Below are 17,286 nucleotides of genomic sequence, written 5' to 3'. Positions count from 1 at the left end.
GAGGAAAGTAAAATTAACTTTCAAAGACAGTTTGTGCTTTTTCATTATTTAAGGATTAACAATACCTGATTCTGAATGCTGGCATACCGCTTTAGATGTTTTACAAACTCTGTATGGGAAGTATTCCTTACAACAATAAGAGCCATTGTTCCATCATTTAACCTGAAAAAGAAGATTTATTTAGAATATAACATGCAGAGGAAATATCTGGTTAAAACCGAACATTCTTGGTTGTCTTATAGGTAGAACCGTATCATCTCTATAGAACACATATGAGAATGACATACATCCAAAAACCTATCACAAAAAGATTTCTTCAATACCTTCAGGCCCAGCACTGCCATAAATCTTTAAAGATATTCTTCACTCAGCCTGTGCAGGGGAGGTCCACATATAACTACTGAATAAGTCCCTTGAACTGGATACATTCCCAGCTGAGCACAGACCTCTCCTTAAAAAGAAAAACATCAACCTATCTGACTGAGGAAACTACAGGCCCATATCAAATGGACCATTCTCAAGAATTTGTTTAAGAGCATGACAGCTTGTACTCAGAAATAGGGGTGGGCGGAACTCGTGGAGTTACCTTCCGTGGAATTCTGCGAAGTTTCATAAAAACTCAGCAAGATTCCACAAGCTGTTGAATTTCGGCACGTCACACTGCTCACTCAAATTTTTAGCGTGGGAGATTGTTCCGTGCTGTAAAATCAGCGCAAATGGCATCACGCGGCACGCCATAGGGTGCTGCTTCTTTCTACCATTCGAGTACTTTCTCTTAGCTGGGTGTCTCTTTCAACATGCATCTTCAGAAGGAGTCTGAAAGACTGCCATCAATAACTCAGAGACGTACGGCTTCTTCATCATCAAATTCACTAAACGTGCAGTGTTTGATACACATCAGGTCTTTCAACAAACTCATCCATTGTTTAAATCAGCTTGCTATTGAGCTTGATTGAAAATGTACCCTTAATAGTCGACGTTCGGCATCGGATTGAACTTGGCTTCCAACACTTCTTTGATTTGATTGCATGATACTTCATCAGCTTGAGATATTTTCCTCAGCACTTCTTTTACTCCATCACCGGCAAGGCTCTTTAGGTACGTTATGATTTTCTTAGCGTTTACTTCTTCTAGAGCATTTATGAAATTGTCAAACTTCTTGATCCCTGCAGTCCATCGGGCACCGAAAATTCTGCTTCTTTGCATTGTCGAATGGTGGTGGTGGCTTCAGACACACAGCGACATCATACCTGACGCTCTTTTCTACTGCTGTTGAGATTATATTCTGTTCAGGTGACAGCAGCTGTCCTGGGACAGTAACTCCTGCAAGCACAGGCCGTGTGCTTGTAGATGGGTCATTAAGCCCGATCAAAGGTCATAAGGCGCCATATTCTTATCTGACGATAAGTGATGGTTTCTCTTGTACTTGTCAGCTATTGCTTTCAGCTTTTTGCAACGTCCCTGGTTGTGGCTGTCTTTAGTTCTTCACTTTGTATTGATTATGGCTCTGTGTTAGGCTATGGAGCAGTATCTCTTCTTTTGGCCCTACCTGTGGGTTTCTGGTGGGCTGGAGTGGGGCTTTGATTCCACACACACCAACTTTGAAGTGCTTCTCATCGAATGTGGGCGCACGTGACACACACGAGGAGTTTGCTGTAACATTGCAAACTTCCAGGGAAAGCAGTCTTGTTTCTTCAGGACACAGATCCCCCACTTGTCTCCAGTTGTAGCATCCTCCCCAGCCCGGGAGCATGCAAATGAATACGCCACACACGGAGCTCTGGATTGTTCATCTTTATTCCTCAGCATGCAATCACACTCTGCTCTCTGATTATGTCATAACTGTTAAAACCCACACCTTAAGACCTCCCAGAAAGTTACTTACTTCCTCTATTAAATTCATCCAAAACTGCAAGGGGCCTAGCACACATTGTCTCACGACACTACAGCACCTTCCGGATGTCAGCCACAAGCAGATATATTCCCACAGAAGCAGAAATTGCAAACAACTAGACCTAAAGTTCTTAGTGGCTGAGGCAGTAGACACTGCCACCTATCCATATTTTGCAACATCTATTGAAAACACTCTTCAGCCAGAAGTATACTGTATGATCCTGTTGGACCAAACTTATTTGCCAATCTTATCCCTCACCATTTTAACTGTTTAATTGTCAGGACCATCTAAAAATGACCAATACATTTCCACGACAATCACCTCGAGGAAGGCAATGCTCCAGAGGGGCCATTTGAAGCTATGAAAAATTTCTTGGCATACATATTATCTAATAGTCACACATGATATGTACTTCCTGTACAACAGCATCCAATAGGAAGATGGGCTCAAAGCATTAGCCCATTACTTGAGTTCTAGATTGAAGCATCATATTGAAAATACAAAGATCAACAGGTGCATGCCTGCATCTTCAAGTTCTAAAAACGGAACAATCTGAGAAGTATACCAAACATGTTATGGTGCGGTTACAATTTGAGAATGATGTGTTCTTAATCTGGAATGGTAGTGAAACTCTGTCGTGAAGTGTTAGTGTTTTCAATCACAATATAATCACCTAACTAGAGGTAAAATGTTGTCATATCGACCGTGTTGCTTTGAAAGAAAGAGCTGGAAACAGCATTCTACTCTCAACAACAAAATCTCTAACACCTCTCTCTCAATCAATCATTTGTAAAGCGCACTACATACCGGCGAGGGTGGGGGGGAGGGGGGGGCGCGCTACTGATCGAACAGCCAGGTCTTGAGTATCCTCCTGAAGGTCAGCAGGTCTTGGGTCTGTCGTAGGCTCAGTGGGAGGGTGTTCCATGTTTTGGCGGCAAGGTGGGGGAAGGATCTCCTGTTGGTGGTTGTTCGTCGAATGCGCGGGACGGTGGCGAGTGAGAGGTCGGCGGAGCGTAGCTGGCAGTTGGGGATGTAGAAGGAGAGCCGTCTGTTGAGGTAGGCTGGGCCGGTCTTGTGGAGTGCTTTGTGTGCGTGGATGAGGTGTTTGAAGGATATCCTCTTGTTGACAGGGAGCAAGTGCAGGTTTCTCAAGTGGGGGGTGATGTGGCCGTGTCGTGGTACGTCGAGGATCAGTCGTGCTGAGGCGTTTTGGATGCGTTGTAGTTGTTTGATGAGCTTGGTCGGGGCTCCCACGTTGAGGGCGTTTCCGTAGTCGAGTCTGCTGCTGACGAGGGCCTGGGTGACTGTCTTTCTTGTATCTGTCGGGATCCATCTGTAGATCTTGCGGAGCATGCAGAGGGTATTGAAGCAGGAGGAGGAGACGGCGTTGACTTGCTTGGTCATTGAAAGCATTTAGTCGAGGATGATTCCCAGGTTGCGTGCGTGGTCGGTGGGTGTCGGGGTTTGGAGAGGATTATTCGCTGTATGTAACACCTCAAAGCTACACAATTGTTTCATTACCACAGACACTGCCAATGAGTATGAAAATGGTATCAGTATAGAATGATTCAAAAGTAAGCAGTAAGTTACACCTGAAAGTCATCATGATCTTTTAATAACTAAAGCTCCCAATCAAAAGATTTAAGGGTGCAGATACATTTTATAACAATCTTCAGTATTGAATCTTACAACCTAACTTTTACAATATTACGTTGCACGCCAAAGACTCGTAGATATACACATATTATCTGATGTGCGTTTTTTCCTTAGTAAGGAACACTACTACCTATCTTATGTTTTGATATATCCTGTTTGCACTAAGACTTGGAAGCCCTTCACACTATTGAGAATCATTATTCTTCACAACCAGTGGATTAATTATACACTGTTCTTAAGAGCTTGTGATCATGTCCAAGTCCTGAGGAGAATCCCAAAATGACTAGGGATTCGAAACGCGTTGACCTTTGAGCACGGGGCATTTCTAATGGGGTTTGCTATGAGGAATGAGCTAAATTGTGCTTCCCCCTTCTAGGCACCACCTTGATACTGTGTAAACCCCTATGCTCAAATCACAGGCAGGACAGCAGGCAGCAGCCTGGTTACGATATAGTGTCCGCCTTGTATTTACTTTGAAATCTAGGACTGGTTGAGCTGTTTCATGTTTGCATATGTACTTTTCAACACAAATGTCTTTTGTAACGTTTTTTCACAAATATGTTGTGTTTTATGTCATGATGAGTTTTATTTAATATTGCACTAAATAAGTTTTGTATTGTATTGTGTTCTTTAACCCGTTTACCGCGGCGTAAAATCTGCCGCGGTACGGGCGTTTCCGTGCGCGGCCGCGTCGGCCAACAGATGTGCGCAGCACTACGGAGGGAGTGTTCGCGACGAGGGGTTAAACATGTCTGTTTCATCTCAAGACATGTATAAATAAATGGAACTGTCTTATGTATGAAAATAATCCAAATTAAGCTAAATAAAGCTTGAAACCTTCGAGTTTTTGGTCTAGGGTCCCTTTTGAATGTGAATGGAATAGTCTGCCTGGACAGAATTACAAATACAAGCACATATTACGTGTAAAGCAGAATTTACAGTATCTGTCCATGAAAAGTAGCGCTATCTTCCAATGATAACAGAGGCGCTTGAACATCAATGTACATTAATCTCTTTTATAATAGATAACATAGATAGTAACAGACAAGCAGGTCAAAAGCTACTGTAGCAGGTTAGAATCACAACAAATAATATTCCTCGAAACTCGTCAGCCTTATGTGTTCAACAGTAATGAGGAACTGACAGTTCACCTTTAATCACTGACTGTATGTTACACCCCCAATTGCTTTTTTGATGAAGTATCTCACTGTGAAAGGAACATATTCATCCTGTTAACAATTGGTTAAATGGCAAAAATGAAAGAATTTAAAGTTAAGGCCAGATATTACATACCCATGTGTGACATATTGTGAAGACTTTCAGAGTTAATCATGCAAGACTGATTTTCCTGGAAGTTTCACCATTTTCACTGATTGTATTTGGAATTGAAGACTGAGTTCTCAGGGGTGTAATGCAATGTAAGCGTATTGGTTATAGTGGCTAATTATTTTCCTCCCACTTCCTTTTGCTCTAAATAATGCCATCATTTTCTTTTGAGAAGTTATGTTAATTATGCAAAGGAAAACAATTTATCCTACTGGGTGGTAGCTAATGTAGTGTGGCTAGCAAGAGGACAACACTGAGTACGGAGGTGTGCGAGTTATATTAATTTGAAGGTGGTGTGTAAATTATAAATTTAAGGTACAACTATAACTTTTGAATTTCTAATGTTTGTGTAGTCGAACTTTGGTTAAATAAAGTGTTCCTAACTATATCCAAGCCTTAACCTCTGGTGTTTTCATTGAATTCCAATGGTTTTTATTTTTCAATTAAAAAGTGTTTCAATTTGTAGAGGGGAGTGTTGCCGAGTGGAGTGTTGCCAAGTGGAGTGTCATTAAGTGGAGTGTCAGAGTACAGTGGAGGAAACTGTCAGAGTGTAGTGTCGTACAGTGGAGTTGTGTAGCGTGGAGTGGCACAGCATGGAATACTGTAGAGTGAAATAATAGAGTGGAATAGCATAGAGTGGAGTGGCATAGAGCGGAGTGGCATAGAGCGGAGTGGCATAGAGCAGAGTGGCATAGAGCAGAGTGGCATAGAGCAGAGTGGCGTACAATGGAGCGGCGTACAATGGAGTGGCATACCGTGGAGCAGAGTACAGTGGAATAGCGTAGAGTGGAATAGCGTAGAGTGGAATAGCGTAGAGTGGAATAGCGTAGAGTGGAGTGGCATAGAGTGGCGTAGAGTCGAGTGATGTAGAGTGGAATAGCCTAGAGTGGATTAGCGTAGAGTGGTGTAGAGTGGAGTGGCGTAGAGTGACATAAAGTGGAGTGGTGTACAGTGGAGCGGCATGCAGTGGAACAGAATACAGTGGAGTGGAATAGCGTAGAGTTGAGTAGCAAACAGTAGAGTGGCATTGAGTTGAGTGGTGTAGAGAGGAATAGCATAGAGTAGAGTGGCATAAAGTGGTGCAGAGTGGAGTGACAAAGAGTGGAATACCATAGAATGGAGTGAGGTACAGTGGGATAGAGTTGAGTGGCTACAGTGGAACAGCATAGAGTGGAATGGTGTAAAGTAGAGTGGTGTAGAGTGGAATAGCATACAGTACAGTGGAATAGTGTAGAGTAGAGTGGAAAGAAGTCGAGTGGTGTAGAATGGAATAGTATAGAGTGGAGTAGTGTACAGTAGAATGGCAAAGAGTGGAGTGCCACAGAGTGGAGTGGCGTAGAGTGGAATACCATAGAGTGGAGTGGCGTAGAATCATGTGGCGTAGAGTGGAACAATGGAGAGTGGAGTAGTGTAGAGTGGAGTATTGTAGAGTGGCGTGGCATGTCATAGAGTGGAGGTGCATGTCGTACAGTAGAGTGGAGTGGCGTGTCAAAGTAGAGTGGCATGTCAAAGAATGGCATGCAGTACAGTGTCTTAGAATCGAGGGGCATAGAGTGTAGTGGCATAGAGTGTAGTGTCATGTCATACAGTGGAGTGGCATGGTGTGGAGTGGCTTGTAGTGTTGTAAATAGAGTAGTCTGTGATAGAATGGAGTGCCATGTCAGAGTGGAGTACAGTGTCATAGAGTGGCGTGGTGTGTCATAGACTGGAGTGCAGTGGCACAGAGTGTAGGGGTATAGAGTGGAGTAGAGTAGAGTGGAGTGGCAAGTCAGAGTGGCATGTTGAACATTATCGTAGAGTGGAGCAGACTGGTGTAGAGTGGAGTGCCAGGTATGGAAGTAGAGTCTTGTAGAGTGAAGTGGCATCTCGTGGAGTAGAGTGGAGTGGCATGTCATAGAGTATTGTGTTCTATAGTATATTAGAGTGGAGTGGCATACAGTAGAGTGGTGTAAACTGGAGTGGTGTAGAGTCAAATACCGTAGAGTGGAGAGGCGTGGAGTGGCATAGAGTGGGATGGTGTAGAGTGGAATGTCTTAGAGTGAAGTGGAGTAGAGTGGAGTAGCATGGAGAGAAGAGGAGCAAAGAGGAGCAAAGTGTCAAAGTGGAGTGGCATGGTGTGTCGTAGAGTGGAATGGAATTTGGTACAGTAGAGTGGAGTGGTGTGTCAGAGTAGAGTGGAGTGGAGTGGCATGTCGTAGACCAGAGTGAAGTTGTGTGCAGTAAAGTAGAGTGGTGTGGTGTGTAATGGAGGGGAGTAGAGTGTACTGGTGTAGAGTGTAGTCGCATGTTGTATAGTAAAGTTGCATCATAGAGTTGAGTGGTGTGTGATAGAGCAGAGTTTCGTAGAGCGGAGTGTTGTGTGGTAGAGTGGTGTTGTGTGGTAGAGTGATGTGTGGTGGGGTGCCATGTCCTAGAGTGGAGTGGCGTGCCATACAGTGGAGTAGAGTGTAGGTGTACAGAGTGAAGTAGAGTGCTGTAGAGTGAAACGGCGTAGGGTGGAGTGGCGTTGTTGTAGAGTAGAGTGGTATGTCATACAGTGGCCTGAAGTACAGTATCTTAGAGTGAAGGAGATTGGGAGAGTATAGGGGAATACAGTGGAGTAGTCTTGTAGAGTAAAGTGGCGTATCGCAGAGTAGAGTGGAGTCGCATGTCATAGAGTGACATGTTCCAAAGAGTGTCAGAGTGGAGTGGAATACAGTGGAGTGGCATTGTGTGTAAGAGTGTAGTCAAAGTAGTGTGTCCTACAGTACAGTTGAGCAAAGTGGCGTGAAGTGGAGTGGTGTAGAGGGAGTCGCGTACAGTGTCAGAGTGGAGAGACGCACAGTAAAATGGCGTGTCTTACAGTGGAGGGGCATAGAGTGGAGTAGAGTGTTGTGTAGTGGCATAGAGTGTAGTGGCATGTAGTACAGTAGAGTGGAGTGGAGTAGCATATCATAGAGTGGCATGTCGCACGGTATCTTAGAGGGGAGGGGAGTATATTGGGGTGGTGCAGAGTGAAGTGAAATGTCACAGTGTGGAGTGGCCTTTAGTAAATTGGAGTGGACTGCTGTAGAGTGGAGCGGTGTTTTGTACAGTGGAGTGCCACGAAGTGGAGTGTTGTGTCGTACAGAAGAGTGGAGTGGTGTGTTATAGACCAGCAAGTGGTTCAGCGTCTTAGAGTGGAGGAATGTAGAGTGGAATGGCCTAGAGTCAACGGGAACATCATAGAGTGGAGTGGTGTAGAACTGAGTGACATGTTATAGACTGGAGTGCAGTGTCGTAGACTGGAGTGGTGTGTTAAAAAGTGGAGTGGTGTGTCATAGAGAGCAGTGGGGTGGAGTGTCAGAGTGGAGTGGCATGCCGAAGAGTGGAGTTGCAGGTCATAAAGCAGAGTGGGGTGGCGTGTCAATGTGGATTGGACTATCATGGAGTGGAGTTGTGTGTCGTAGAGTGAAGTGACCTGTCATAGAGTGGAGTGGCATGCCGTACAGCAAAGTGGAGTGGCATGTTTAGTTATAAAGTGTATTTTAAATAGGCGTGGCAGACAAATGGCTATAGATGAAATTTGGCAGGAATATAGATTATGGGGTGGAAAGGATCCGTTTTGGTAGTAGATGTGATTTGGCAAAAAAGTAGTGATATGTTGTTCTGAGGTACACCGCTGTAATTACCTGGTATACCACAGTACATGCTGATGAGAAAGCAGTATATGATTGGTGAATGGCTGCCTTTACAAAAGTAAAAGTCAGCCATGTTGTTTAGACCACACTTAGTCTGAGCTTAGGGTTATAAGGGGAATTATACAAATACAACCTGCGATCCCTGCTTTGCTGTTTTTCATTCCTACCTTATATTCCTATTGGAGAACTGTCTAAGGGATAAGAAATAACCACTTGGTCCTCTAATATATGTTTGAAGTCACTAGTGGCAAGCGCTGTATACAAGTGAGTCAGAGCCAAAATTGAATCTCATTTAGAAAGTGACACTAGACACCAGAGATTTACAGTTAGACAGGACACCTGCAACATGTGTGCTACTTGGGTACTGTAAATAATGCATGCTTACTAGAGTTCAGCAAACTATGTTTACAAAGTGCCATATCCACTAGATTCTACTCTGACCATACTACAATCAACTAATTATTGAAGGAATGCTTATTTGTTAAGTAGCATCCCCTATGCATCAAAGAAAAGAAAATCAAAGGCACAGACAATGGCGAAAGCTTCTCAAAGAATTCTATTTGAAAACAGATTGTTGCCCTACGTTTTGTCATAGTCATGTGATTGTTTTGCAAATTACAATTTTGCAAAAAATGATGCCTACAAATCTGTTCATGGGAAACCACATCACCAGACTGCACATAACGTCCACAAAACTTAGATTTAGATGCCGCAGTGGAACAAAATCTGAGCCCATCTAACTCACTTCCTTCTAGTTCATGGGAGGCTTCTCAGAACTCTCAGCTCTAAGAACATTCCATAAACAGATATGTTGACTGCATTTTGGTGCAAGCTCATAGCCAGCTAATCTGAAGGAACACGGTCTATGAAGTATATTGATTTGTTTGCAAAAAAGGCTTATTTGAAAGGAAAAGGTCACATACTGTGCAAGGTAATATTTGAGGTAGGTAATCATTTGTGTGGGCAGAGCATTCAAGAAATTCCATGCTCAAGAGACCCAGGAAAAAATATATTTAGAGCACCAAATTAGGGAGACCTGATAGAGACTTCCAGAGGTCAGATAAATGGGATTTCCACATAAAAACAAGAACTATATTTTTATCAAGGCCAGTGAGACAATCATCAGTAATGCGGTTCCTAACTCTACGAAGGACATGTTTGAGATATTGAGATTCATGGGCTATACAGCTTGCAGAAAAATCTTTTTTCGTGTGGGCAGGATGAAAGGTAGGTGATCGGACACAAGTGGAGGCAACCTTCATTGTGCATATGGATATTTGGTATCTACAACTAAGGAAAGTAAGACAAATGAGGGATATAAACCTCCAAGTCCATTTAACAGTTTCCTGAATAATATGCGCAAGTTTCATGAGCACCAAACCACGAGCAAAATTATACCCTCTCCTTCTTAGGGAAGTCAAAATCAGAACATGGGTAGTTTTTCATGTCTTACATTTGTGTACCTGTTTTTCTAACTATAAAGAGGGCTAAGTCGTATAAAGCATTGAAAACAAAACTCGCGGGAGGCAGACACAAATCCCTTTTAGCATGTATGCATGTTTTTAAAACCCTCAAATGGTTGGATGTTTGAAAAAAATTTCGGGCTGCACGTTACATCACAATGTCCCTGTTTTTGGGAGAGTGAAGGGAAATTTTATCTTTTAGAAAATGTTAAAAACCTGGCAATGGCCATTTCCAGCAAAATACCCAGACCAGTTAATCATGGCAAGGGAGATCTGTTATCCTTGACTCAATTACTAATGGTATGAAGAATTTAAAAACATATGATTTTGTTATCAGTCTCTGCAGCCACGGTTTATCTGTCACAAAAAAGGAAGTACTCATCCAAGCAGTACTGGTCCAGCTCATTCCAAAATTTGACACTTATACTACGTCCATTTTTGCGACTGTGAATATTTTAAATCTATTGAAAATTGGCCTGTTATCACTTTCAGGGATCCTTGAACAAACATGCTCCTGAGCAAGCGATTATGAAGGGAAAGGTAAACTTTTAGGAAATCTTGACCAGCCAAGGATGGGAAAGGAGGCTGTCACTTACCAACAGACTATTTAGCACGTGCTAAACAAGCTATCCTGCTTGAGGACTTTGTGAAATCAACAGCAGTGCCGGAGCACCAAACCTCTCTTTACACTTCCTTGCGAGAAAAAGCTCAGATTTAGGGAGATGGAATTGCTTTTTGTATTTTTCCCTATTAAACAATAAATCTTCGCAAAACATTTCGTATGGGCGATAAGCTGAACATTAAGACATGATGTTGCATTCATATAACAAAAGGTTAGGCTTAACTATGGAATTTATTTAAGCTGAGTACTTTACTCAACTGTTCATAACTTGCTATTCTACTAGACCTAAAAGAAAGTTTCTGAAAGAGGTAACAATTTTCCAGCCAAATTTCACAAGCCCCGACAAGATCCCAAGTAAGAAAGAGCCCTCAATGACCCTTCCTCAAACACAATCCTACTTCCATAAGATAACTGAAGTGCGCTTGTATCTGGCGTCTTGTGGGCGCTGTATTGAATACACTCCTTTAAGGAACAATTCTTTTATTAGGATTATTCAAGCAATGACACAGCTTACGCCTACAACCACTGGCCAGCAGTGAATGGCATGCACGTGGTAGTATGCAGCCTTGTGCCTACAACCCTGGGGCCAACGGAGTGTATCCTAATGAGGAGTTTTATACCTGGAATAAACAGTGAGATAGGTCGTAGAGGCAGAGAGGCCAAAAATGATCCGACACAAGAAGAAAACAACAAGAGGGAGTTACAAACCCTACCCCACCCCCCTCCTCTTCATTCAGCTATTGGCTTATGCAGGCTCTTCATGCTAGTGTGACAATACGCGCAGGATCTGTAGTTATTTGGAGCAAGTCACTTTTCTAAATTCCTTTGCTTGTATTGTGATGAACGGGGCCCATAACTCTGGATAGTCTTCGGTTCTGTTATCAATCATCATTGTTATGCGTTCCATAGCTAGCACCACCTACAGTTTCTTCAGCCACGCAGTGTGCTCAGGGATCGTCTCCGTACCCCAGTTTGCTAACAGAACCTGTATTGTGACGTTCAGCGCTATGGCTGTTTGTCTACCCCTGGATACGCAGGGGAAAGGTCAGGTGTTTGGGAAGGCCTAAGAGTGTGTTGGCTGGGAAGCGTGGGATAGTCGTGTTAAAGGCTTTATCAATATCATTGAGGATCAGGTCCCAATATTGAACCAACTTGGAGCAATTACAAAGGAGATGGAGAAGGGAACCAGTCTATCTGCCTCACTGCCTGCAGAGCGCTGAGCAGTCTCTATTCCAATCATGTATGCAAGCCGGTGTTAGGTACCAGTAGGAGGCAACTTTGTAAGCTGTCTCCGTGCCTGGCATGTTGTGTGCTGTGTGGTGCACCACAAAATGTATGTCCTGCCATTCTTTATTGGACAGAGTGTGCTCCAGCTCCTCCTCCTATCTCAGTTGCCCCTTGGACTTGGTGGGTTTGGTGGTCGCTGAGAGAAGGGCATAGAGTTTGGAGATAATGCGTTTGTCGCCATCTTTGCTTATTAGACATTTTTCAAAACGCGTCTTTGGTCGGGATGCTCCGGGCCCCATGTGTGGGGAAGACGCCCAGCGTGTCACCTGATTAAACAGGAACAGGTCACATGCTAGAAGTGAGTAGTCCCACTGGAGCTGATCAAAAGGAATGATCCTGTTGGGATCGAATAGCGAGCCCACTAGCTTGCATCCCTGCTTACGTCAGCGCTGCAATACCTCGGACTTACACCCGGGAGGGAAGTCTGGGTTATCTACTATCAGCGTCATTGGTGAGGGGAATGTTGTGAGATTGGATCAAAGTGCTAATGCGTCCCATGTCTTTAAAGTCGTGGCCATGACGGGAAAGAGGGGTAAAGCCCCCATGCCATGTGCTTATGAGGGAGCCATATCTCCTTTCATATGTTTGCACCTGCTATCGTCAGATCCATGAAGGACCAGTGTTTCTCTGAGAGCGGGCATTCCATTCCATTATAAAGCATATTTGTGACGCCTGGAAGTATCTAGAGATATGGAGTAGTCCCATACCTCCCTCCGATTAGGTTTAGTGATGAGTTGAAGCCTAAGGCGCGGCTGCTTGCTGCCCCAGACGAATATATTGATTGAGGAGGATACCCAAGTATGGGATCATGTCTGCGGCCCACGCGAAGGGCAATTGTGAACGGAGTGCCGCGGCTAGGGGTGGGGTGATAGAGAGGTTCAGAATCTGGGCCTTTGTGAGATTGACCTTGAACCCGGAGACATCGCTGTAGCCTCTGAATTCCTCGACTAAGGCAGATAGCGAGGACACTGGGTTGGTCAGGGACAGGAGAACATCATCTACGTACATCCTGATCGTGTGTGTGTCAGCCCCGAGCCAAATCCCAGTGATCTGTGGGTTGTTTGCGCCATAGGCTCCATACAGAGCGTGACGAGTAATTGGGAAAGGGGGCAGCCCTGTTGTGTACCCTGACATATGGGGAAAGGCGTGGAGGAGAACCCGTTAACCCTGACTGTCGCCCTAGAAGCACTGTAAATGCAACATGTCCAGGCTATAAACCTGTCCCTAAACCGGTGGAGCGTGGCAAATAGAAATGGCCGATGAAGCCTGTCGAACGCTTTTTCCGTGTCGACAGAGAGGAAAAGGGCCTCCCTCCGTGATCGGCGAATGACGTATTTGAGGTGAATTTGGACTTTTGCATTGTCGCTACATTGACTCAATGGGAATTATAAGAGACGGTAGTAGTGTTCCCAAATGGGAAAGAACCTGCTAATCAATATAGGAATAAGTACACAGGAAAAAAGTCAACGACGTGAAACAATAAAATAGAAAATTGTTGTATATATAGCGGGGTGCTTGGCTAGCTGAAAGCACCCACCACCCAAGAGTGCTTATTGGGCAGATATAGAAACAACCTGCCAATTAGAAATGAAAAACAGAAGCTAATACAGCACATCCACAAATCATGTAAGAAGGTCCAGCTGAATGACCAGTAATGGGGACCTTTTGTCGTTCAAAGCCAAATAAGCATTTTCATACGTCAAAAAGTCATATATGACAGTCCAAGATCCAACAAAAATGTGATGAGAGGTCCACGTGATGTCAGAAGAAGATGTTCTTTTTATTTCTTAAAGAAATCAATATCCAAGATAGAGCACAGCTAACACGTGTTTCGTCAGTACTTGTCCGTACTACAGACTTTCTCAAGGCTGTAAACATAAACATATTTAACATCAATAAAATCCATAGACAAATAAAGTATATTCTTATTACATCCAGCCAAAAAGGCACGTGTTGTAAAACAACAGACAGATATAGTCCCACTAATATCAAGAGACCCGAAACAAAATGTTAAAACACCAACACGTGTCAAAGGGAAACTCCCCAAAAGAGTGTGAGAAAACAGAAGAAAATTCGTGAAGCACCAAACACATTCAGGGAAAGCCACATACCCCGAAACCCAAATAACACATCAAATATTATTGAAAAAAGGAGTGTGAAAACACAAGATAAGTGAACACACCAATGAAAAAGTCCCTATTGTGCAAATACTAATCTTCATATGTGGAGAGGTGAAGATCCCCTATGTCAGGGCTAAAAGCCCTATACATCTAGTGACAAGTGAATACTAAACAAAGAAAACAGAGAAACTCCATAGCTGCGAATGAAGCAAGGTAACGTACCTATCAATTGAAAGTATAAATGATGGAGTCCTATGATAAGTTTAGAGGAATAAGTACAATGTAGTTGAAAATCCACACCATGCTAATGGTTAAAGTCAGAGAAATCTAGTGGAAAAAAAAAAGAAATATAGACAAAACGATGTAGATAAATGTTGTCAACAGTCAACAACGTCTCCCGTGCTCAGCTTTGAAAGCATAGGGACCTTTCAAAAGACTAATATATAGTCCCACTATTAACCAAAAACTGGTGAAGCACCAAACCACTAATTAGTGTGGGACTGTATACTGTTCAAGAAATTGTAAAGAGCAGATGTCACCCCCCATACACTGCCCCAAACCCTATCCACAAAATCAGCAAAAGTCTAGAGGACCAAAATAAATGAACAAGTCGTTGCCCACCAATGAAGAAACTGTAAAGTATAGACAAAGCCTGAAAATATCCTAAACACATATCGCTATGCATAAGGCAGTCCAATGTTCAACATACAAAACCAAAATGGTCTCAATGTACACTGTGCCCACCCACGAAAATGTCAAAGTTATAAAAACACCAAAAACACTGATGTACAAAGTGAATAGCATATATATATCTAGAGATGCACCAGGCTGCCTAAAAAGTATCTGGAATGACTGCACCCTAATATCCAATAGAAGTATTAACAAATTCCCTGGCCATGTCGGAAGTCACTCACCTTTAAAGTCAAGCAAATACGTGACCAAAAATAAGGTCCACAGGTATACATCACAATAATGATGCATCCATATCTGCAAAAAATGACAGAAGTGAAGAGTCAAAACCCTGTATGTATACCGTCTGAAGAGTTATATCTAATTAAGGGCCGAGCAAGGACTCACCATTAGTCATTATAAGGCGTCCTCCAAGTCACCGCTCATGATAACGCTCACCGGTAAAGAGAAGTGCCGGTCAATCGCGCCATCTTAAAAAGGCACTCCTATCCATAGCAGTCACATGGTTGCAAACGAACGTGCAACCAGGAAGTAAGAATAGAGAACAGACTAATGTAGCCAAACAGGCGTCATCTTGTAGTGGCAGAGAATAGTAAAATTACTGCTAAAGTCCCAGATAACCGATCACAAAAAATAAAAGCAAAAATACGTAATATCTCAGAACATCTCATAATCAGTGTATAAAATTGCAGATAAAAAATATAACACGGGTGAGACATGATGTGGATCAAATAGAATCATAAAAGACCCACAGGTAAAACATCTACTTATGGCCGTCATATGGTACAAAACTACGGTGTGCTCAATAGTTGTAATTAAAAGTCTGAACAAGCAAGCGAGATCATGAATAAGTATAAAGTGATGCACATGGTGTGCCCACACACACATCTCATGCATAATGGTTAGTGAAGAGGTGATAGTTGAGCAAACAACAGAAATTACAGCAAAGAGGAGAACAAAGTGAGCAAATATCAAGCGAATCCATACATCAATATAACACATTGCTATCAATAAGTATATAATAGATGGCAAAGCATGATAAGAACCAACACATGCAGTGTTTTCAAAGTTAACAGAGGTATGAATTGAAAAGCAATGGCTATGAATTTGCATTATAACAAATCACAATTCCATTAGCCTGATAACATCCGATGAGGAACAGCATTGCTAGTATGTAAAAATATGGAGTATTAACATAGATCAAATATAAAGTGTATATTAGGCAACCATATCCAGGAACGGATGAAGATACTACAACTTCCCAGTGACATGGTTGCATGCTTCAAAGATCAGCAGACATCATAAACATACACATATGTATTCCCACCAGCCACACTATAGTAATACCATCAAGAATCAGACAAATGAGGATATATAACAGTAATCCATATTCAATCACGCAAGAACACATGTAGTTCTCTATCAATGTTGAGCCCATAATCCACCGATCTTAATTTGATAAGCCATTTGGCTTCCAGTTTTCTAAGGGCCGAGGTTTTGTCCCCACCCCTGGGATCATCTTGAACTGTAGCAATACCATGAAATTTAAGACCCAGTAGTTCCGTCGATTTGTGTTCAGTATTGTAATGAACAGCTAGTGGATAATTGGTATTGTTATTGCGTATGGCTCTAATGTGTTCTTGAATCCGGTCTTTGAGTGATCTTATTGTACTTCTCACATATATGAGATTGCACTGGCAAACAATACAATATACAACGTACTTTGTGTTACAATTGATGAAATGCATTATGTTATGTGTTTGACCAGTGTTGTAGCTGAAACTGGTAATCTTATTCTGCGCAAATTGACATACGTTGCACATCGAACATTTGTAAAAGCCTTTTGGTTTAGCCGGTAGCCAAATGGAAACTGAAGCATTCCTAATGGAATCATTTTTGGTTGAATTCAAAATGTTACTCAATGTCCTACCCCTCACATGTGTAATAAGAGGTTTATTCTTAAGGTAAGGATCCAAATCGCGATCAAGCTTGAGTAGATACCAATGTTTGTGGAAAGTACGATATACCTCATTACTGTGTGAATGGAACTGTGTAATGATGGCCACTTGTTTTCTGCCTAATTTGTTCTTCACAGTAGGGTTAGATTTTAATAGGTCTGTCCGTCTTTTCCTATTAATTCTGGTGTGCGCTCTCTCAAGTGTGTCCTCATTGTATCCTCTAATAGAGAATCGTTTCTTGAGGCCCATAATCTCTTGCTGAAATATCTGTTCTGTGTTACAATTCCTCCTCAAACGTGTCATCTCGCCAAAAGGAATTGCCTTAATCTGCGAGGAAGGGTGAGCACTGGTCGCATGCAACACAGAATTGCAGGCAGTCTTTTTACGAAAGAGTTTAGACTCTAACATGCCATTTTCTACATAGAGTGTAACATCTAGAAAATCTTTTTTTTTTTGCTAAAGCTGTGTGTGAAACCAAGATTGTAATTATTGGTATTGAGATGGGTGATGAAATCCTTTAAGTTGTTATCATCTCCTCCCCAAATCATTAAGATGTCGTCAATAAAACGACCCCAATACACAATGAAATTTGTGAAGTCAGATGGGCAAGT

General features: G+C 42.5%; 1 protein-coding gene across 2 annotated transcripts in view; it reads right to left on the bottom strand.

Annotated features, from left to right (window-relative positions):
• Window positions 1-17,286, bottom strand: part of CERKL (CERK like autophagy regulator) — a 261,424-nt gene that overhangs the window by 44,901 nt on the left and 199,237 nt on the right. For both annotated transcript variants that reach the window (XM_085645188.1, XM_085645189.1), the window contains one exon: window positions 66-162. In XM_085645188.1, the coding sequence (XP_085501314.1) occupies window positions 66-162 (97 nt within the window). The remainder of the gene's footprint in view (window positions 1-65; window positions 163-17,286) is intronic.

The sequence above is a fragment of the Triturus cristatus genome, chromosome 3_1 (assembly GCF_964204655.1).
Source record: "Triturus cristatus chromosome 3_1, aTriCri1.1, whole genome shotgun sequence".
Classification (NCBI taxonomy): Eukaryota; Metazoa; Chordata; class Amphibia; order Caudata; family Salamandridae; genus Triturus; species Triturus cristatus.
The sequence above is the reverse complement of the archived record's forward strand: the minus strand, read 5'-3'. Positions and strand labels throughout refer to the sequence as shown.